Here is a 23,826-nt window from a genome sequence, read left to right as displayed (position 1 = left end):
AATTTGTACTTAATTAAAAAGGTCAAAAACTTTATTTGGTTTTGAGGGCAGTATAAGATGCAATGTAAACAAAATACAGAAAAAAATTAATCACAAACCAAACCTTACAGTTGACAAGCATCCCAGGATGGAACATCATTTCTGCAGACCAACAAACCCCATCCAAGTGAATACACACAGAGTATTTGGGAAGTGGGTGGCTGAGGGGCTGGGGCTGGGGACAGGGGCCTTCAGAAAGGGACTAAAGTTCCTTTCCAAAGGGCGCTGCCTCACCATGAAGAAGACATTAAAAAATATCTCAGCCATATTCATAAACACAATATGGGAGGGGTCACATAGCACCACCATTGGTTGAAGACATCACTAAAGCTCAGAGATGACACATTATATCTTCTATTTTCAAGTATCCTCTGCTAAGGTGGGAGACTAAAGTTTTTGGATCTCAACATAGTAATTCTTACCCATGGAACCTGCCCTGAACTCAAGTGGAGGGGAGGAGGGAGGCCAGCTAGAACTCTGAACATTTGAGATGTACACCTGACAACTCACAACCTAATTACTCCCTTTCCCCAGGACCAGAAATTTCCATCCTCTTCAGTACTCCACAGATAAAACTTCCTAAAACTTAGATAAGTAACGAGGCTACAATTTCAAATACCTCCTGTAGACACTAGAATGAAAAGATTTACTGCAGGGAAGAATGAGCAACAAATTCATGAATTGTGTTTCTGCTTAAAGTATCCCAAAACTAACTGTTCATTTAAGTAATGAATGGTGGGCCTGGCCATTGGGAAATTAAGCCATTTGTTTTTTGATTCTCTGAATCTTAAATTTCTCTCTGGGAGCCAAGCCCATCAGTTCCATGTTCTAATAATTCTGATCTCAGCAAAGGCTTTGATTTTAGAAATAAATCATAAGTTTTGAGAATTCAGAGTGCAAATAGAAGCACAGTGAATCTGTTGTGTTTTTTTTTCCTTCCCTACAATAATCATTAAAGCATTCATATGGCTGACAGACCCAGTAGGTGAGATCTAGGTCACCAGGTGGACAGGGGATATTCCATATGGCCCATGAATCCCCAAACCAATGATACAACTATATTTTTTTCCCCTGAAAAACTATGTTCACCATGAGAATACCAATCTTATGTCCTGAAAGTCACAAAAGAGAAACTGGAGTTCACCATGGCTGGGGCCATTAGGAGCAATCCTTTGAAGGCTGAATGATCTCATGAGCAAAGTGTTCTCAGCTCAGCCCTCCATATCTCTGATCTCCTGGGTGCATGGTCTAGACTCTAAGGTCTTGGACTGACAATGATGGGCCCCTTGAACAATGCTTCTCATGGTTACTGTTTAAGAAACAAGTTGGAATCCATAAAGTTGCTCAGGGGAGGCAAGTGGTACATTCATGAATCCTGGATATTGGAGCAATTATTCTGAGCTAGACAGACTCAGGTAAGGGGTTCACAGAAGAGTAATGGCTAAAGAAATGGTAGAGATGGGCATATGGTTGTACCCTCAACCACCATGAAACACATCCAGGGTTTGCATTGGATGGCCAAGAATCTCATATAGGTAGATGGGTATCTGTCTACATTTCTTCATCTCTATCTGCTTCCCTTGCCTAGGGAAATCAAGCCTTTGGGTTTGCTGCTTCTGCTGTGGCCTTCAGCCATTTTCTCTCTGATTAAGCTAGTCCAGAAGCATTCATTGAGTACCTGCTGTTGGCAGAGCCCTGAAGAAAGAGGTGCTAAGTAAATGTTCTAAGCCAATGGCTTTCCCCAAAGATCCCAGGAGAAGGTCGCAGCATCAGAACTAATCAGGACATGAAGTTTCTATACAGATGTTAAATCACAGAATTGGTAGGGCTCTTGGTGGTCATTAAGCTCAACAGCCCATCTCACAGAGAATTCTCTCTACATCATTAATACTTAAAACACTTGTAATAGTGTCGATCCCACTGCCTACTTATTGGGCCATATTGAATAAAAAATCCACCTGCCTATGAGATCCACCTAATTTATCCCCTTAATTTAGAAACTGCTCATAGAATGGCCAGTCATTTTGGAATTTTCCAACCTATTTTGGTCCCCTCTATATCAAGTCACTTTAACTACCTTCCCACTTACTTAAAAAAAACACACACACATACAAACCTTTCTGAAACACACTGAATTGACTTCTTCTTTAACCCTTTTTTGAAATCCTCCCTAATTCCTCCTTCTCCTCCTCCCTCCTCTTTTTTTCTCTCTTGTGCCTAAAGCACAACCCTGCCAAGAGAAATTCTTTTCTAGCAATGGGTATGTGCTCTCAGCTACTTCAAACATGCACACCATCATTTCAGTCAGACATGACTCTCTCTTACTACCAACATGCTCTTTTAAACCTTCTCTAGAATGGAAATACTCAACCTCTATCTATGATATTGCCAGCATCATCCAATAACCAGAACAGGGACTGGACCAATTGGAGTAGACAACTTAAGAGGACTCTTTGCACTTGGTTGATAATTCCTAAGGGAAATGGGCCAGGAATGAGGATGAAACTGGATCATTAGGGTCAATGGTCATTGGTGCAGACCAAAGAGCTACAGAAAAGACTTAAGCAAGGCCCAAATTTGAAAATCCTTTCTCTGGGGATTTTTGCTACATGGGCACTTGGAATCTGATCTCTAGTAGAAATTCACCCCCAAACAGGGATACTGAAAATGAGGCTATAAGGCATTGAGCAGATTAGGGTGTCACTTGTTCCCTGTGATACCAAGGTGGCAGGACTCCCCCTCTTTCCTTCTATCCCCCCATTTGCCTTCACTAAGCCAATAATGAACAGGAGGCTCCATCCAGATGGGGTAACTTGGGTTGCTCTAGGAAGGTCTGCTAACACCAGTGTGAAGTCTTCAACCAAATAATTAATAAAATAATTACAAAAAAAAAAAAAAGACACATTGCACTCTCCAGCCAGAATTATCTATGTAAATAGTGTATGGACTCAACATACAAGAGCCCTGTGGGACCTGCCCGACACTGTTGGCCTTACATGGAGACATCTTGATAATGGTTCCCCCCACCCACCCCAACTCCATATTATTTAATTCAAGTGGGAAAAATTACTGACCTAGAATAGACCTTCCCCCCACATTCTCTTAGACTCAATGCATACAGACCCATATGTGCTCACACACAAATACACACACAAACACACACGTACACACGACCCTCCAAAAACTGAGGGAATCTAATTCTTTAGCATTGTGGAAAACTCCTTCTCCAAAGATCCCTGTATTGAGTTTATCAAAGATTTTATATATATACACACATATAATATATACAGATATATATCCTATACACATGTATACGTATATGTGTGGATGTGTCCAAACAGAGAGGACTGAGGAGTTGGAGTAACAATACAGTACTGAATAAGGAGGGGATTAAACAGCAATTCAAAAATGGCCACTGTGATCCCAGATCACAGAGAATCAATCCATGGAGCCTCAAGGAGATTTAACAATGCAGAAGAACCTGTTACCCTGTCAATCTCGCCTACCCCAGCGGTCCTCTAATCCGGGGGAGGAATCTCTGCTGCCCTGGCCTGATTTGTACCTGTTGAATGCAAGTTATCCACACACAGGACACCTGAGGAGGAGCTGCAGCCTCCTCTTTAGAGACCAGAATTCCAGGAAGACCTGGACTGGCCAGGGAGGGTCTCCAAGGGCTCTTGGAAACCCTCTTTGCGTCCGAAGAACTCCAGGGCCAAGCAAAGCAGCAGAATTCCAGCTGAGATGAAAACATGAAGGACGAGCCGGCGCTGGGTCATTTTGTGGGTGCTCTGTGAATATCAGTGTCTCATTCTGGCCTCACAGCCTCCTTAGAATGGCACTCAGACTTATCAGGAGTACCATGGAAAGGAGAGGACTTTGTTGCTCTTACGGTTCCTGCCCACGAGCTGAACTGAGGTTACTTAGTTTAAAAAGGAAAATGGGGATGGGGTGAGGGAAAGAGAAGTTCCTTTTATACGACTACTGGTGGCCTGAGTGTTAAAGGCCCCTGGGGTCTGAGAGAGGGCTGTGTGGAAGGTGATATTTCCAATAACCTTTTGGGACATCCCATTTACTTAATGCAAATGGCACTCTTGCTCAGTGAGGCCAAAGTGTTCAAAAATAGCACCCCATTGGCTGCTTCTCTGTCTACCCATATCTGCCTTCCACACTCCGAAGGGCCTCTGCTCCCAGAGCCAGCAGTTGGGGGGCATCCTAGCAGTTCCCTAGCCCCGTTCTAAAGTCACCAATTTTGCAGCTGTTTTGGTCTGTAGTTTATTTCAAAATGGTGGACATCTTCCTTTTTTTCTTCACTGGGATGTGGGGCGGTGGGTGGGGGAGGAGAAAAAGAGTATCCCAAACCAGCCATTTGGGGCTGTAAGTTTGGTCCTTTTCTCTTGGCAGCTCACAGCTCTGTCTGCTCTCAAATGGCAGCACATGCCACCCCAAGGTCCCAGACAAGGCCTGGTGTTTCTCACCTCAATATTGCACTTACCCTCTCTCTCCTCGGATTATTTTTTCTTTTCAATTGAGAATGCAAAGTATGAGGGAAGAGGGAAAGGGGTAGGAAGAATAACCTACGAGGAATAAAATATTAGTAAAATATAAACACAGGAAAGTAAGAATTATTTTATCTTTTCTTAAAAAAAAAAGCTACCAACCAAACTCTAAATTTAAATAGCACTATGTCTACTTTGCAAATACTAGTAATATGAAAATAATGAAGGCTTTACCCAAATTCCCTTGTGTTTCTCCTTAGGTGATATAAGCAGTAACATGTTTTGCAGAGGAAAGCGAATGGATACAGGTTACAGTAAAATACGCAGCACAAAAGTCTGAAAGTGATTAAACAATTATATAATGCCTTCGTCAGGACTCAAAGTTAGGACAGGAGGAAATTCTTTGGGGCCAGATTTGGACTTTACCCTTCATGCTCTAGGGCTGTCTGAAATGGAGAAACCTGAACATGAAAGGGGGTTGGATTGAAAGCATTCCCTAAAGATCGCTCCCCAAGAGGAAAGTCATTCCCTGCTAGGGGTGCTTGGAGGGTGTGGGGATGTGTTCATCTTCAAACTCAAAGTGCCAGTCCTTTAAGAACGAGTTCCTTATTAGATCAGAGCAGAGGATCCCAGACCTGGAGAACCTTTCCCCTGATGCTAGACCTGGTTTGAGAAACAGAGAGGAAATCTTTTTGTTTCTTCTCTTAAAAAGGAAAAAAAAAAGAAATTAAAAAAATCTTTAAAATGAAAGAAAAACAAATGGTCAAGTGAAGCTTTTCAGGCATTATATAGACGTCAATAACGACCTCAGAAGTGCTCATCATCATTAAAGTTGCAGTATACAGCAATACAACAGCCTTTCACATTTTCAACAGATCAAATGGAAAACTAGGGTTGGATTCTGCTATGATTTAAAAAAAAAATTTTTTTTTAAGTTGGAACAAGGGAGGTGGTAGAATCTGACAGTGAGGGGCTATCGCTTTCTTCTGCCACCAGAAGGTGCCCTCTGCTCTCTCAGAACAGATTGCTCAAGAATTGCCCTGGGGGTTGGGAACAAAGGGACTTGGGCTAAGGCTGGCTGACCTGGCAGAGCTGGTATGAGCATGCCCAAGGAAGCCTGGAATCTTCATACCTACATGTCTTCAACTTCAAGTAATGAAACTTCCAGCTCCTTCCTTCAATTTGGCTCCTCTGTAGGGGCCAAGTGGTGTCTTGGCTGGTCCTACGGACAAGGGCGTAAAGGCAGTGGTAGAAAGGCGATTTCTATTCCCTCCCTGGACTTTGTTGGATGTCACCTGCCTACTTTTTCCCCTAGATATCATGGCCTACCGCCAATGGCCAAGTCTCAATCTGCCCTGGTGTGTTCAGGTTGGAGGGGGCAAGGATGTTCACAACATAAGCAAGATGGGGCCCTGGCAAACCATCGTTGATGGCCAAGTAGAAAAGGCAGTGAATTGGGAGTCATCAGCCCTGGATGTCAGTCCTAGCTCCTCATATGACCCTGGGCAAGTCATAGGCTTTCTTTAGGTTCAGTTTCCACGAGGGAGTTGGACCTGATGATTGTTCAGGTCCCTTCCAGCTCTGGGATTCATGGCTTGAGAGTGTCTGGACTGGGGCCAGTTGGGGGTAGAGGGTGAGGGTTGAGGCACTCAGTGATTGTCAAGGCAAGTGCCAGTGAAAGATGGGGTCCAGAATAGAAATGGTGCTGAGGATAGTTCCAGAGTGTAGGAGGGCGGGAGGAGTCAGACTTCCTCGGGGAAGTTCTAGTCCAGCCCATCTGAGATGCTTTTGCTTGGTCAGACATACGCCACACTCTTTTCTAGAAGGTACCTGACCTGATTTAACGCCCTCAAGATTTTATTGGCTCAGTGCAGAATGGGGGAAGTGGGGTATGTGGGATGCCCTAGGGCTAAGGGGCAAGGGAGGGGAAGCTGTGTAGAAACTTCTTTAACCCAACGGTCATTATAATTTTTAATTTTTATTTTAAATAATCATAAATTACTTTTTTCTTTTAATAAATATGTGCTGTTTAAAAATGAGGAAAGCATATACTGCACCTTTAAGTAATAATGCACTCAGCTCTCTGCATGTTTCTTTCCTTTCCACTCTTAAAGTGCATTAATTAAAAAATAATGAACCACTTCTTCATCATTATTGTTCAAATAAATCATAACACCACCAGTAACTAACCCGCTACCATTAGTACTGCAATCTAGCAGATAACTCTATGACTTGCTCTATTTAATACTGTCCAGCAGAAGAATATAGTATTTCTAATTTTAAAAACAAAACAAAAACAAAAACCTCACAAAAACAAATCTCACAACGGCCCTTTGACGAAAATTGGGCAGTTCTCGATAGCTGCCACCCGTCAACATATGGAGGTTAAGGGCCGCGCATGCGCGGTTCCCCAAGCAGAGCCCACGGAGGGTGGGAATAGGGCCCTTTGGTTTCCAGAAGCACAGAGATGACTGGTGTGTTCTCATTTAAACTCCTGGGACATAATATATTGTGTGTAAAGGTTGTTTGGGGAGGAAGGGAAGAGGGCACGGAAGAGGACATAAGGGAGGAGACAACAGGGAAGTGGAGGAGCGCCTTTCCTTCTTGGTGAAAAACACCAACTCTCCCCCAGATACTCAGCAGCTCGGAGCTCCTTGATGAGAAGTCTGAGCCACTGGAAGTCGAAGGCACATGTGGAAATCTGCAAAGGCCACTCCTCTGTGACAGAGCCAGTCGTGACCCCTGGGCCTCTCTCCTCGGAACCATCACAGCAAATCTAAAATGCACCCCCAAAGTCAACTCACAACCAACATATGCTTGGTTCTTGTGGTTCCTCTCTCACTCTCTGCCTTTCACACGTCCAACTGCAAGCTGTATGGAGAGGAGTTCAGCTCCCAAGAAGTTCATTCTCAAGCTTCTGAAAGCACCGACATTAGCAAAGGCTTGGAGAGTGTTGGAGGCAATAGACACATCCTCCAGGGTGGGCTGGACGGGCTGAGGGTCCAGTGCCAATCCTTCCCATCCATCCATTGAGGAACACAAGCATAGACTACGGTCCTTAGTTTGTGAATGGGATTCAAATCACTGACCCCCAACATTCAGTGACAGAGGGGAGGAATCGTTGCCGTTGCTTTATACATCTCAAAATGAAAAGAGTTTTTGACAAAGCAGAAAGTGGCTCCCGGACCCATTTTGAACCCAAGAATCTATGGGTTCTAGCTGGGATGCAGTCACCTCCTCTCGATTTCAGCCTCTGGCTTCTTTAAGCTGGTCCAATTTTCTCCTCCTTCTTGTGTGGCACTGGGAACAGGCGATGGGCAACTTTCCTGTTTCCAAGGCTATGGGTTCTTTTAGGCCCAATATTTCCCAACAACCCCCGGCTATTTTGCTGTCCACACATTTCATACTCAAATGGAAACCAAAAGGAAAACATTTTGGCTTGTCAAGAGGTGGGGTGGGGGTAGGGGGAGAAAAAACCCAACCCTATCCACCTCAATCCCTTTTCAGAAAAATAAGGACCCTCTCCCCCTTTCCCCATCCCACCCTCACCCCCAAAACAAATCCATCAAATATAATAAAAATCAAAGCCCTAAACACAGAGCAAAACAGTGACCAGAGATGTGCACATGAACATACATATAGAGTACCCTGCACCACTACCAAAATACAAATAATGCTTGTGCAGATTTCAAACTCATGGCTTAGCCTTTTCTTTCTTTGTAAACATGAATGCTGCAATGATATTGCCTTTGTCAGCAGAGAACCCACTGCCTAGTGGAATGAGGGTCTGGTTCTCTTCTTGAAGGCTGTGGAGAGGAGGCAATGACTGTAAAAGGAGAGGCAGGACCAAAGGGAACATTTTCCCTTGAACAGAATACACTGTAAATTTTTTCCTTGGGTTTGCCAAAGCAAGGAAGCAAGAAGTTTAGAAACCCCAACTCCAGAAGTGGCCAAGGAGAACAGATCCTGGGATTCTGTCCAGTGCTGGGCTTAGATGCAAAATTCTCCAGTCTTCAAAATCTCTAGCCTCTACCTTGTCCTGGCCCATCACCTTCTTCCCCAACTCCCAACCCACCCCAAACAAAGCTGCCTGGAAAGTTAAATTTATCCTTGAAAGCTCAAAATAAAAATCACCTTTTACCAGGGGTGCTATTGGTGGTGAGATGCCAGTGATGTTCTCTAACTAGGTAGGAGCTATGGCTAGAGTGTAAGGGCGGACTGGGTGCCATGATGGAAGAGACCAGCATGGAGTTCCCTTCCATTCCATCAAAGTTATCAGCCAAAGGCACAAATCATGTTTTTCTTTAAATCCTTGTTTCCACCAGGGGGCTCCAAACACAAACACGACCCATCAGTGACATCATACAAGTCCAAATTCCCTTGTCTTTCCTTCCCTACCCCTGACCCACCCCAGCCCAATCCAATGCCTTTGGACATCAGTCATTTTACCCCACCCACCCACACACCCCTCTCCCACTCCTCAAACCTAAGAACCATTCACCCACCATTTGGGTTCCCAAATCCCCTTCCATGATGCACAAATTTGAAGAACAACTTTCTGGTCACTCATTACCCTTGGTTTTGTTTCCCCATTAAAAAAAAATATTTCTTCCCTTTTTTTCTATTTTTCTCTTCTTTTTTTTTTTGGTTTCATCTTGGTGCCTTCACCAGGAGGCCTCTGAAGCAAGCAAAATTACAGCCCAGATAAGTTCCCTGTACAGTGTTAATTCTTCTTTTCTAGATAGTTGGAAGGCACCCATCCTTTGAAAGGCTTCATACTGTCTAAAATCTGACAGTACCACCACCCATTTGGATTCCTCTCCAGCACTTCCATGGACACCCCCTCCTGGAATCCTGCAGTCTCTTCATCCCCCTCATAGTCTGCAATGGAGACATATACATCTTTGAGGTTGTTGTGTATGAACTGAGACTTCTCGATGGGTTTGGGCCGGACTGTGGATATAGGGATCCCGTTCCGTTGGGTGGGCAGCAACGATGTGTCAGAGCCCTCACTCGCTGCCCGCTCTACCAGCCTGCTTTTGGCATCTGCAGCTGCTGTTCGGGCAGTGCTGAAGGAGGAGTTCCTCCGAACAGCCCGGAGGCTATCTGTGGCAGTGAGGGACTCGTTTCTCCGCAGGGCACAGGAAAGGTTGTTGTCCTTGGGGGGTGGGGACACAAACACCGACTGCGGTCTTACAGCGACCTGCCTCACACCATTCCTCATCTTGACTGGCCCATTGCTTAGTCCAGAGGTCTTGGAGAAGCCTCCAGGTGGTTTAGATGGGATGGGTGGGGTGACTCTTTTGCTTTGGTTAACCGTGTTCAGAGCTTGAACCCTCTTCTCAATCTTTTCCAGGCTGTCTGATTTACTTTCATTCCTCTTGGTCTTGGTAGGAGTAAAGTCCAGATCCTTTGTGGAAGATTCCAGCTGCTCATTTTCTCCAAGGACCAGATAGTGGGAAGGGGCCCAGCCCTCTAGTTCTCCAAACCTCACGTACCACCAACCACTCTCCTGCTTTTCTAAGACTTCCACCTCCACACCAGCGGGGAAGCTGATCTCAGAATCTTGGACCTTCTCGTAGGCATCAGAAGTTACATAGGAGGAGCCCTGAACCTCCTTTTCTTGATCTCTCTTGGTCCAGTTGTTGGGGGAAGGGTGAGTATGAGTGGGAGGAGTGATGAAGTCTGCGGAACCTCTCCTAGACCCCTCCTCAGGGCCCTGGGATGCTGTCTGGGGAAGTGTTTCAGAGTCTTCACTCTTTGAACCCTTGAGACCTCCCCGAAGCTGTCCTGTGGGCCTCAGTTGACGCCGAAGGCTGCTAATGTCCATCTTATCTTGGCTCTGGGATTCTCCTTTACTTAGGAAGGGTTTGGGTCGGACCGATGGCTTAGCTCTGGAGGAAGGGGTCTGCCCAGCTTTCAGATCCACCATCTCTTTCACACTACCCTTGGGAGGGCTCCTTAACCCAGCATCTGAGGCTGATCTGGGTTTCATGTCTGCATTCTTGGAGAAGGAGGAAGAGGAAGACGACGAGGAGGAGGAGCAGGTGGTATTGATGGTCACTGAAGAGGAGAAAGAGGCAGTGGAGTGGTTCTTCCCCAACTCTGGTTGAGTATTTTTTTCTGCCTTAAATTTTATAAAGGATGACTTGGGAGAATTGGATTTGGGTGAACTTCTCTTGTTGAGGGAAAGCAGGGAGCCCCTAGGAGAGTCCGCCTCCCCACTGGATTCCTTGGCTTCTTCTACATATGGTTGGAATCCCTCATTCTCATAGATGGTCTCCTCCTCCAGGGCCACATCCTCAGATGACTCGCCCACCTTAAACTTGGCCCTCTGCAGGGAAGATGCTGGAGATGATCGGCGGGGCTGGTAGGAGCGTTTCTCCCCAGAACTGTCTTCTCCAGGAGCCTCTCCCAACTCTGACTCAGAGTCAAAGCCAAAAGCAGGAATATCATATTCTGGCTCCTCATATTTGGGTTTCAGTGGGGAGTCCTGACTTTCCACGGTGCCAGATGATCCCTCCTCAGCCTCTTTGGGTTTGCTAGGGGGAGCTGGGGGAGGAACTTTAGGCCGTGTCAGAGTACTGGTACGCCGGTTCAGGTTTGGCTTTTTCCTCTTGTCGATGTATGATGCAGGGGCCCAGCCCTCCTTTTCTCCAATTTGCACGTACCACCAGCCACCTGAGTTTTTATCAATGACCTAGGAAACAGAGAAGAAAGAAGAAGCTGGTAGGCAATGAGGACACTGGGGACAGGGATAGATTATCTCACATTTTTGTCTCCTATTTGGATGTGGCATCCACGTTCTGAGTCTCTTCCATGTCTCACAACTGCCTTTGAGATTAAGCTCATGTCCTACCTCTTACATTTCTTTTTCAAAATGGAACGGGTGACTACTGTGTTATTTGTTGGGGATACAAAGATAAAAGTGACACCATCCTGGTTGTGAAAGACTTCTACTGGAGGCAGATAAGCAAAATACAAGGGAATGAATGATGGGGAAGAAGGAGAAATTAATTACAGGATCAAAGTGTTCTAAGGAAAGAGAGAAGATTTTTAGCTGGAGGGAAGAGAAGATGTTGGGAAAGCTTCCTTGAAGACTTAGTCAGTTGAATAGCATTTATTAGGCATTCATTATGTGCCACACACTATACTAAGCACTAGGAAGGCAACAAAAGGCAACACCAGTCTCTGCTCCCAAAGAGTCTGCATGCCAAAATGTACAGAAGTAGGTGCATACAGAATATATACAGAGGAGATGGAAGGAGGAAGATACTATGCACTGAGGGAGGCTGGGGAAACCTGTCTGCCTAGAAATAAAAGGATTTTGACAGCTGGAGATGTGAAGGTACATTTTAGGCATGTGGCCTGTATGAATGTATAGAGGAAAGAGATAGCCTTATATAGGGAACCTAATCTTCAATGATTATTTTCACAGTGGTGTGAAGGATAGATTGGAGATGCAAGAGACCAGAATCAAGGATGCTAGTTAGAAGGCTATTAAAATATTACAAGGAAGGGCAGCTAGGTGGCTCAGTGGATAGAGAACCGGACCTAGAGATGGAGGTCTTGGGTTCAAAAGTGACCTCAGACACTTCCTAGCTGTGTGATACTGATTGCCTAGCCCTTCGTGCCTTGGAACCAATACATAATATTAATTCAAAGGCAGAAGGTAAGGTTTTTAGAAAAAAAAATACAGACAAAAATGATGAGGATCTGAACTAGAGTGGTGGCCATGTAAGTGGGGAAGAGATAGATCTGAGAAATGCAATAATTGTGGTAGAATCAACAGGATTTGATAAGTGGCTGCATGTGGGAAGCGAAGGAGAGGAAAATAGTTAGAGTCACTGAGAAGATGACATTATCCTCAAAAGAATTAGAGACAGGGTCAGGTATGGTGTTAAGCATTGGAGAGAAAAGGCAAACACCAAAAACCAGACCCTTTCTTCAAGGAGTTTGCATTCTAATAGAAGAGATAACATGTAAGTAAATAGGTCCATACAAAACACATGCAGAACAGAAGACAGGCTATCATTAAGCAGAAGACTCTCCTAGCGAAGAGGACCCAAGAAAGCTCTTCTTCAAAGGGTGGTATTTGAGCAAAGTCTTAAAGGAAGCCAAAGATTCCAAGACGGAGAGGTGGAGGTTGGCAGGCAGTCCAAAGGTGAAGTGTCATAGTATAAGTAGTCTAGGATAGGCAGGTTAGTAAAGCTAGATTGTAGAGTGCATGGAGGGGAGTCAATTGTAAAAAACACTGGAAATGTAGGAAGAAATCATGTTATGAAGAGTTTGAAATGCCAAACAGAAGCCTTTTTAATTTTATTCTGGAGACGTAAGGGAGTCCATTGAGCAAGGGGGATGGAACTGTCACTTAAGTCTTGGAAAAATCATTTCAGTAGCTTTTTGGAGAATGGATTAGAGTGGGGATGGACTTGGGGTAGGGAGACCAGTTCGGAAGTGATACATTTAGGTGAGAGGTGATGAGAACTCAAACTGGGGATGTATCAGGAGAGAGAAGGGGACATACATGAAAGATGAATCGAAGGAAGAAAAGGCAATATTGGGCTAGCTTGGGTAGGTGAGGTGAGTGTGAGGGAGGAAATAAGGATGCTACCAAAGCTGAAAGCCTATGACTAGGAAGATGGTGATGCTTTTGATAGGGGGAGGGAAGTTGGCAAGAGGGGTGAGTTTGGGAAGGAAAGATAGTGAATTCCACTTTGGACAATTTGAGTGTGAGATGCCTAAGAGATATCCAATTCAAGATGTTCAGATGGAAGTTTAGTCTTAGAAAGAGGTTAAGGCAAGACGTAAGATCTGGGAATTATTTGCATGGAGATAATAGCTGAACTCATGCAAGCTGATGAGATCACCAAAAGAGTCATGAGAGAGAGCCCAAGACAGAGCCAAGGGCATCCCCCATGGTTTGTGGGTGTGATGTACATAAAGTACTCCATAAGGCTTTTGGATAGCTGTACTGTCATTCATTCATTACATGAGTGCTTATATGTGCCCACTTTGTGCCAGGAACTATGCTAGGGGATTCAGAAAATTTTAATGGCCTTGTTGCCCTCAAGGTAATGTTCTATTAAAGGAAAGAACATGCACATAGATAATCAAAAACAAAATAAATAATTTTTAGGGGGAGAATGTTACTGACAACTGCTGTTGTTATAGTAGGTGCTAAGAAACTAATTTATTGTGAGAAAGGCAAGGCAAAAATTTTATCCTTGGCTTATTTCACAAATGGAGAAAAGCCCAGGTCTAGAAAGAGAAAGTTAATTTGAAATCACATACTAAGTCTATACATAGTAGAGTTAGGATTAGCACCCAATTCAACATCCTTTCTGCTGTCTCATAAGGCAGGTGGTAGAAAACAGAGGAAAAGACACTGGACTGGGAATTAGGAAACATGGGTTCTAAGCTTAGCTTTGCTACTCTTCTACTTAATGACTTTAGGTAAGTCATTTCTCCTCATTGGGCTTTGTCATTTGGGGAAGAGTTCCCCAAGGTCCTAAAATGTGGGTAATAATACCTGATCCCATAGGCCTATTATGGGGAACAAAATGACTTTATCTTTTTGGGTCTCAGTTTCCTCATCTATAAAAAGATGGGGAAAGACTATAGAGTAGGGTTTGAAAAACTATAGTTCTAGGACCAAAAGCTAAGAATATTTTTTGTTTTCGATTTTAAAATACAAAACCTCCTTTATTTTAAAATGTTAAAAAAAAAAAAGCCAGCTCATAAGTTGTATAGAACAGGCAGTGGGCTAGATGTGGTCCATTTGGGATAACAAAGGTCCCATCTAATTCTGAAATCCTATCTATGTGTGATCAAATAAAGGATGTCAGAATACATTGAAAAATAGTTTCCTTTGGGATCTCAAAGTAAATTCCAGAAGCAAAATTAACTAAGGAAGTCAGAGCCACAATAATAAGGATTACCTCTGCCTTCTGTCCACCACGGAAACTGATGCCATCAGAGATGCAGGACTGGAACTCGGCGATGGTGTAGTACTCAACCTCTACGGAAGGGGGTTCTGGTGGCTTGGGCAGCTGGAACCCCTGAAATCCATAGAGAAAGTCTTGGTTAATTGTCTGCTTTATGGGACTGTCACGGGGAAAGTGCTTTGTAAACCACCAAGGGCTAATGAACCATAAGTTACCATTTCTCCTACTACCACACCAAAACCAGGATGAGTCAAACTGGACCTCTGCCTCAGTGGGCTCGATTTAGAGGTGCTAACAATTCTTGTAATACTCTGACAGTAAAGAAACCAATGGAATTAGTACCTCATTGGCAAAAATAACTAGCAAAAACGAACAAAATGTGATGTTTTGATTTAGTACTACTATAGAAGCTACCAGATGGTAGGCTGCTCCTCCCCTACCCCCAGTTGGGGATTTGTGTGGGGACACCTGTCTCAGATGAGGTTTATGGTCCTTTCCCCTAGCAACAAAAATTCCTAATGACAACTCTTATTACTTCTCTGATCTTTCACTAAGCACTTTGACAATAATAAAGGAGATGAGAGCTATGGAGGGTAACATGGCCCCAAAAAGGAAGGAGAAAGCAAGGGAGGCTAAGATGATTGGCATCGTGCCAGAAAGTCAATCTAGCAGAAAAGAAAGAACACTGGACTCAGGCTAGGAAGACGTAATCTCTAGCCCCTATTCTACTCTTGGCAAGTCATCTCAGCTGCCATTCGTAGGCACACAACTGGATGTGGGATGAGACGGATGGCATATGTTATTTTGGCTTCATTTCAGAAGCAAGGACTTCTAGACATGAGTCATATCACCTGGGGACGTCTATCCTGGCAGGGGATTCTTATACTATGGACACACCTGGTGCAATGTTGTAATTTAGTGCCACAAACAGGACAGTAGGACAAACAGCATGACCAGGGGTAGTTTAACCAACAGAAAAAGACCCTCCATTCAGGAAGGCACAGAGAAAATCCCTGGGATGGAGAGAGCTGAACTGGACAGAAAGTGAGGATCAGAGGACACAAACCAGATCCAGCCTGGTGGGAAAAGACAATATTTCTGGAGGGTTTTGGAAGGCTTATATAAGTCGGGCATGCCTTAATGATATTGTAAAAGAGAATCAGTTGGGACAATATTAGGTAAGATAGGCCTGTTTACTAGGTGAAGGTGGTCCTCACTGATAAATGGATTAATGCCAGACTAATTGGAGCTATAGAAATAATTATTAACAATATAGTAATGCCCCAAACACCTGATAGTCAGACTTCCAGCAGCCTGAATAAAGTAGGACATGGCAGGGAATCCAGGACAAGGAAAACAGCCATTAGAAAGCTCATATACTTTGTTCCGTAAGACAGAAAAGGAACCAACCTCAGACTCCAATTCGGATAACTGTGTGTAAAATACAGCAGCAGAAGTGGCAATTGATAGCAAAAGAGGGAGACAAAATTGGTTCAGTTTCCTCGTTTCTAAAATGAAGGTTTTGGTCTACATAGGTTGTAAGATTGCTTTTCGCTGCAATTTTGGACCAAACGTTGAATAGTTTTGGCCTTAAATCTTTACATCTCTAAAGGAAGGGGTTTGGAACTAAATGATCTAAGTCAGTGGTGTCAAACTCAAATGGAATGGAGAAACCACTTATGAACATTATCCATCTCCAACAATATTTTTTCATTGACTTTGTTAAATATTTTCCAATTAAATTAAAAAATATTAAAAACCCTTACTTCGATCTTGGACTCAGTATCAGTTCCAAGGCAGAAGAGTGGTAAGGGCTAGGCAATTGGGGTTAAGTAACTTTCCGTGGGTCACAGAGATAGGAGATGTCAGAAGCCAGATTTGAAACCAGGTCCCCCCATCTCCAAATCTATTTATCCACTGAGCCCACGAGATGACCCTCAATTAATTTTTTTTTTAACTCTTACCTTCTGTCTTAGAATCAATACTATGAATTGGTTCCAAGGCAGAAGAGTAGTAAGGGTTAGACAATGGGGGTCAAGTGACTTGCCCAGGGTCACATAGCTGGGAAGTGTCTAAGGCCAGATTTGAACATAGGACTTCCCATCTCTAGGCCTCGATCTCAATCCACTGAGTTACCCAGCTATCTCCCCCCCCCCCCCATTAAATTTTAATCTGGTTTGGGCTGTACTGGAAGTTCTGTGGGCTGCTTTCACAGTATGGTTGAGCCTCTCTGGGCTAAGGTTCTCCTCTGGATTCCATTCTACCAAATATTTATTTTTTTGTCCTGTCCTCTCCTATTTCAGGTTTTCACCTTCAACTCCCAGCCAAGTCTATTTAAGTAGAGGCAAATAGTCCAGCAGAGCACAAGACCTGCTCTGAAGCATCCCTTTGTAATAGCCCACCATAGACATTTATGTTCATGGCGATATCTTTGAGTCAATCATTTTGAAAAAGATGTAAGTAGTTTTCAGCATAAAGTTGTGTGATTTACCTGAGAAAGATGTCTATGAGAGGCAGCTAGATGGCCAGAAGGTCAAGCTTGGAGCCAGAGGTCCTGGGGTCAAATCTGGCCTTAGACACTTCTCAGCTGTGGGATTCTGAGCAAGTCGCTGAACCCCCATTTACTAGCCCTTACCGCTCTTCTGCCTTGGAATCAATAGTTAGTATTGCTTCTAAGACAGAAGTTAAGGGTTCTTTTTTTTTTTAAAGATGCCTATAAAAATGGTGAATTTTTAAAGAAAGATCTTTGGTTCTTCGAGAGGTAAACTCTAGTTCTGCAGCTGACTTCTTTATGTGGACAGCTCCTTGTCCAGTGTCGGATAAATCAAGTGTCACCGGCTCCATCCACAAAGGAGTGGGGGACACCAAGGACCTCGGACATCCCTTCAGAGAGGTTAAAGCCATCCATTCTCCAGGTAGAGATAAGGCTGACAGGGCACAGTCCCAGGAGAAAGGCTCTCTCAGCCCGATAGCCTCCTACTTGAGTGTTGGTGACTGAAAGCAGGTTTAAGAGAAGGAGGTGGAGGGGAGGAGGAGGAAGCTCCTGGTCGGGGAAATGCCTCGGGCAGTGGGGCAACTCGTGTGTGTGCCTCTGCCTTTGGAAGGGACGTGTGTTATAGAACTCGAGCGAAACCATCAGGCTAGCGGCAAAGAATACTGGACTTGGACTTAATTAGGTTCAATCCCGCCTCGGTGGTTTACTAGCGGTGGGACCAAATAATCATTTATTTTTCCGGTCCTCAGTTTTCTCAGTTGTAAAGTTAGAGGGTTCGGACCGGATGATCTCCAAGTCCCCTCCAGGTCTAAATCTGTGATCGCGTCCATGCGAGTCTTGATTCCCAGCCAGGACTCATTCCCCACCCCATCCTTCTTCTGCATCACTGAGGGATGGAGGTGAGAGATGCACAATGGTGCTCCAAGCGTCCCTGTGCTTTGTGAACCGAGGCATCAGCCTGGCCAGCTCTGACCCTTGGACGGGAGGGATTCGGTGGGGCTTAATTGGAACCAGCGAGCCTGCTGCCCTGCATTCCGTGTGTGCTTGGTGAGTATAGAATTAATTGCTGCATTGCTGCCAAAATAAAGTCTAATCGAAAATAATTAGTCGGGGCTAAGCGATTCAGGAGGAAAAGTCAACGTTCAGCCACGTACCTCTCAGTGGGAACACAAAGAGGCAAAGTCCACGTGGCCAAAAATGCCAGCCAGGTGGGTGAGGGGAAGAGGTACTTGATTCCCACCTCTGGCAAAGATCATCTGTGTCTGTGTGACCTTAGGTGAGTCATTTCACTTCTGTGGGCCTGGGGATAAGGGTCATGCCACTGGTTTCTGGATGCTCTCTTGGGTTCTTTTTATAATTCTCATTTTTCTCCTTTTCCGACAAACTTCTTTTCCTTAGGGAAAAGGCCTTGGAAGATTGTCCTTTGGGGTTCTATGTCCCTAATGAGGGGAAACTCTTAGTTTGCTGCATTGAACGCTGCTCAGCTGAGATTCAAATGCCACCTGACACTGTGTCACTTGTGTGACCTTGGTTAAGTCACTTCCCCTCTTTGGGCCTCAGTTTCCCTATCTGTAAAATAATCAAATTGGACTAGATTGGCCTTTGAGGTTCCTCATGGTTCTAGATCTGTGATCCCAATAGAGCCGCCTTCTTCTGGAGCTGTCTTTGAACACATGGGCCTGACTCAGCCAGGACAAAGGCATCTGAGCAATTTCTTGGGGCAGTCTCCCTCTCTGACCCTTTCTGAATCATAAAAGCTGGAGGCCCGATGAGGAAGGTGCTCCCTGCTGAAGCACCCACCATAAATGTGGATCCCTAATCATTCCTTTGTGTGTGTGTGTCCGTCTCTCTCTCTAATCCCTTATGTTCTGTTTTAGAATCAATACTATGTATTGGTCCAAGGCAGAAGGAAGCAGTAAGTGGGGATTAAGTAATTTCCCCAGGGGCCACACAGCTAAGAAGTGTCTGAGACCAGACTTGAACCCAGGGCCTCCCCATCTCTAGCTCTAGCTCTTTATGCACTGAGTCAGTAAGCTGCCTCCATTCCTGTGTCTGAGGATCCCACACGAACAGGGTCTTTCCCTTCAGTTCACTCTTGGCAGTTAACTTTATTACTGGTATATATTTTTCTGGGTGAAAAAAAGGCCTTTGAACAAAGCCCATGTACACCCCATCCACATTTCTAGCTCCTAGTAAACACTCCAGTGGGACACTTGAGATGTCCAGTCTAAATGTTTATGTCTACCAGGCTTGGTGGCTGCGGATGTCGTTATTTAGGTTGAGAATCCAGTGGGCTTCTGAGCGATAAATCCTCCAGCCAAGGCCGCCAGAGTTTCAGTGTTAGGAGGAATATGTGCATTAATACAGCTCCTAGGAGCAACCCTCAACGATGCTCCCAAAACTTAGCCTGCGAGAGCACTGGACGGACCCATCCAGAATTCACTCCCACAGAAATCTCAGCCCAGTTCTGCACATGGCAGACACACACAAATCCTATATCTCGTGAAGATGGAAAGCCAGTCAACCCAAGTTCTAGTCCTGGCCCTATTCCAACGTCATGGGATGCTGGAGAGTCAGAGATGAAGTGTGAGAGTTGAAGTCAAAAATACCTGGGTTTAAATTTTGCCTCTGATACTTACTATGTGATCGTAGAAAAGTCGTTTAAATGCTCCATGCCTCGGTTTCCCTACTGGTAAAATGAAAAAGTTGGACTAGAGAGCCCCATCCCACCCAGTTTACGATGCTGACAGACCAACTCTTTGAGGGCAGACCCCTAGATTTTGAGTTTTTCTTGGTGACTTCACTACTAACTAGTTTTGTGGCCTTGGATAGTCAAGTTCCCTCTGTGGGCCCCATGTTCTATCTTTTATAAAATGAGAAAGTTGGATTAAATGGTTTTTACAGTCTCTTTTGGAACTAACAGCCCATGATTCCTAAGGAAGAGTAGAAAAGTAAAATTAAATACCAACCAGACTGGATTCTCTGCGTGGCGGGGGCCTTGTCCTCAGATTTGGGGAACCTGCAATGAGAAATCAATCCTTAGAAATGTGAGTGGGACAATGAGCAGCTTCTGCACCTTAGCCCAGCCTCTCCTCTGCCCAACCCTTGTTTCATCCTGAAACAAGGGAAGATCGAAGCGGACTGATGAGCCCTTGGTCTGGGTTGGGACTAAGGAATCTGACTTTTCCCAAATTCCTAATACTTTAACTTGGACTGGGAGACAGGAGCAAGTGGTCTTCTCCTGGCATCAGGTACCAATGCAGTCTCTCAACACAGACATCCTGCTAGGCTAAATGAAAGCTAGACGTAGTCATGGGTGGGAAGAACGGAATGGTTTAAACTATTCATTAATTCCTTCAAAGAACTATAATAATGATCATGATAGTAATGATAGCAACACAGAATTGTGCTTTAGTCACATTATCTCATTTGAGACCAATAACCACAAGGATTATTATTCCCCCTTTGATGGAAGAGAAAACCTGAGTCCCAGTGATGTGAAGTGACTTGATCAGAACTAGGTTTTCTCACTCAAAAACTGGGGTTGTTTCCATCTTCTATGCAGCTAAAGGAATCCAAGGGATAACTTGCTCGTGGAAGAATAGTGCTTCCTTCATAGGCCAGAAAAGGAAATGGCAGCAGGGGCCAGAAGCCTCCAGAGAATAAAGTAAACATTTGCTAAAGCACTCTTGTAATATCAGTGGGCAGTTCAGAGCCTGAACACCAGATCATAACCTTGGACAAGCCACTTAACTTTTCTGGGACTTAGTTTTCTCATCTATAAAATGGGGATAGTGATCCTGTCCAGCTGACCTCAGATATGAAGATTAAATATACATTTATCTATGTAGATCTGAAATCTAGCTATATCTATTGATTGATATCTCATTCATGCTTAATCTACATAATACATAGTTCATAATAATTCGACAACTATTAAAGCTTAAAAGGACACTAAGACTTTTGGGATGCAGAGAGAGCGAGAGAGAGAGAGAAAGAGAGAGTGAGAGAGAGAGAGAGAGAGAGAGAGAGAGAGAGAGAGAGAGAGAGAGAAGAGAATGAGGAGAGAGAGGAGAGTGAGACAGAGAGAGAAGAGAGAGAAGAGGGGAGAGAGAGGAGAGAGAAGAGGAGAGCAAGACAGAGACAGAAACAGAGACAGAGACAGAGAGAGAGAAGAGAGGAGAGTGAGACACAGAGACAGAGACAGAGAGTGAGAGAGAGAAGAGGAGAGTGAGACACACAGAGACAGAAAGGGAGAAGAGAGGAGAGAGAAGAAAGGAGAGAGAGAAGAGAGAGAAGAAGGGAGAGAGAGAGAGGAGAGAGAGAGAGAGAGAGAGAGAGAGAGAGAGAGAGAGAGAGAGAGAGAGAGAGAGAGAGAGAGAAGAGAATGAGGAGAGAGAGGAGAGTGAGACACAGAGAGACAGAGAGAGAAGAGAGAGAAGAGGGGAGAGAGAGGAGAGAGAAGAGGAGAGCGAGACAGAGACAGAAACAGAGACAGAGACAGAGAGAGAGAAGAGAGGAGAGTGAGACACAGAGACAGAGAGAGAGAGAGAAGAGGAGAGTGAGACACACAGAGACAGAAAGGGAGAAGAGAGGAGAGAGAAGAAAGGAGAGAGAGAAGAGAGAGAAGAAGGGAGAGAGAGAGGAGAGAGAAGAAGAGAGAGAGAGAGAGAGAGGAGAGGAGAGTGAGAGAGAGAGAGAGAGAGAGAGAGAGAGGAGAGGGGAGAAAGAGGAGAGTGAGACACAGAGAGACAGAGAGACAGAGAGAAGAGAGGAGAGAGGAGTGAGAAGAAGAGAGAGACAGAGAGAGAGAGGAGAGTGAGACACACACACACACACACACACACACACACACACAGAGGAGAGGGAAGAAAGAGGAGAGTGAGAGACAGAGAGACAGACAGAGAGAAGAGAGGAGAGAGGAGAGAGAAGAAGAGAGAGAAGAGGGGAGAGAGAGAGAGGAGAGAGGAGAGAGAAGAGAGAGAGAGTGTGTATGTATACAACCATGGGTGCTATCAAAATGTAGGGGGACTATATTTTTTTCTGCATATTCTCCTGTTTTGTAGTTCAGTAGTCCCAAAGGACATCACACCAAGACTAAGAACAGCAGTAATGGCTGTTTGTAACGAAGTGCTGACTACTGTGTGTTCCTGGAAAACTGAAGAAGCAAAATGTGACTGCAGGCCAATTATTAAACTGCGTTAAGCCTCTGTTTTCCTCTTTGTAAAATGAGGAGTTCGGACTGGATGACCTGCGAGGTCCCTTCCAGCGTTATGATCCTACAATTTCAACAGCACCAACAAAGTCAAGGGCTTCCCTGGGCCACATCTGCTTTCCAAATTTCCAGAATAATGTCCTCCACCACACCCCCAGCCTCCCCAAATCACTCCTCCACAGTTTGACTGCTGTGAAGTCCTTCCCTGCCTCAAATGTTGGACTGCTTGGGCTTTTCTGACTTTTATCCCACTGCCTGAGCTGTTCCCCATTATGGGACTGTAGCCAGAGCTCCCTAGAGGAGAGGGCAGGTGCTAACAGAATGCGCCTACGATGTTTAGAACATGTGTCCTTTGTGGAAAACAGGCTGCCTTCAGGAAGGAGCCTCCCATCGGCTCCAGGATGCAAACCCCACGGCAGACTGTCACACAATCATGCACACACACACAGAGCTAATACTCTTCCTTCTCTCTCTTTTAGGGATGTAGTTATCTGCCACCCACACTGGATGGTTTCCCTTGGAGAGAGAAGTGACTGGCTCACTGTCAATAAGACATGAACTTGGAGCTCTCTCGAGCGGAGGGATGGATGCCACTGAGCTGTCTCCACTCTCTTGTTCCTTTGTGAACAGAGATGCGCTTGGGCAGGGTGAGAGGTCCGTCTGTTGCTGGGTTAGGGGCCATTCTGGGGTCAGCCTTTGCCTGGGATCATGGGGGGTCAGAGGGATGTTAGGGAACAGGGGGCGGTTCAAAGTCCCTTCAAGGATAAAACGGAAGACCTTGGCTTCGCCAGCTGAGAGTTCTCCACTGAGAGGGACGCCCAGAGAGAAAGCAGGAGAGGGGAGGGAGGGGGCCTCTTACTGATCTGTGCCCGCTGGGGGGCGATCCTGGCCACGGCTGGGGATCCCTGCGCCAGCTTGGAGCCGGGCTTCTCCGGGGTGCCTGTTGTGCTGCCATTGGCGGTGCTACAGAGGATGGGCAGGCTAATCTCCTTCTTGGTGACGGGGGCCTCGGGACCCTCGCTGTCGGCCGGGGCCTCCTTGTCCACCGATGCCTTCTTGTTCAACAAGTTGCTGATCTCCATGATGTTCCCGATGATCTCAACAGGACCTGTCAGGTTCTTCTTCCGAGTGGGGAGGTCATCCTTGGCTTTTTTCAGGTAGGATGCTGGTGCCCAGCCCTCTTTCCCCAGATACCTGTGGCAAAGAGAGCACTAAAGATGAACACTCTGTCCTCTGCACTGCTCAGTCCCCCATACATCCAACCTCCATGCCTCTGCCTCTTCCTCATCTATGGACTGCCCAAGCCGAAGCCTGCTCTCCCCGAGTTCTGTTCCTTCTGTCATCACCAGAATCAAAAACCCACTCTCGTTCCAGCAGGAAATAGCTGCTCAGGTCCAAGGGAATGGCTACAAGTTACCAAAAACACAACATAATAAGAGCCTACATCTTTCTCCTTGTTCCTTCATCGGGGGTCTTTTTTCTCCAAAAACTGACAGATGGGAACGAAAAGTGAGACTCCATGTTTTCCAAAGCTGGGCTGCTTGGAAGGTTGCATTGGTCATGGCCAAGCCACACTATTTAAGATGCAGCTCAGTAAAATATGTAAAAGTTCTCCATGCTGTTGACACCCTCTTC

The 23,826-nt window shown here is 45.2% G+C and overlaps 1 protein-coding gene across 5 annotated transcripts in view; it reads right to left on the bottom strand.

Moving 5' to 3' along the window:
* Positions 1-13: 13 nt before the first annotated feature.
* Positions 14-23,826, bottom strand: part of SH3PXD2A (SH3 and PX domains 2A) — a 337,587-nt gene continuing 313,774 nt past the window's right edge. For all 5 annotated transcript variants that reach the window (XM_007479080.3, XM_001368979.5, XM_056804516.1 and 2 more), the window contains 4 exons: positions 23,051-23,385; positions 19,946-19,995; positions 14,477-14,596; positions 14-11,235 (listed from right to left, as the gene is read on the bottom strand). In XM_007479080.3, coding sequence (XP_007479142.2) covers positions 9,259-11,235; positions 14,477-14,596; positions 19,946-19,995; positions 23,051-23,385 — 2,482 coding nt within the window. In that variant the 3' untranslated portion in view covers positions 14-9,258. The remainder of the gene's footprint in view (positions 11,236-14,476; positions 14,597-19,945; positions 19,996-23,050; positions 23,386-23,826) is intronic.

This window comes from Monodelphis domestica, chromosome 1, assembly GCF_027887165.1.
Source record: "Monodelphis domestica isolate mMonDom1 chromosome 1, mMonDom1.pri, whole genome shotgun sequence".
NCBI lineage: Eukaryota > Metazoa > Chordata > Mammalia > Didelphimorphia > Didelphidae > Monodelphis > Monodelphis domestica.
This window is presented reverse-complemented; position numbering and strand designations above follow the sequence as displayed.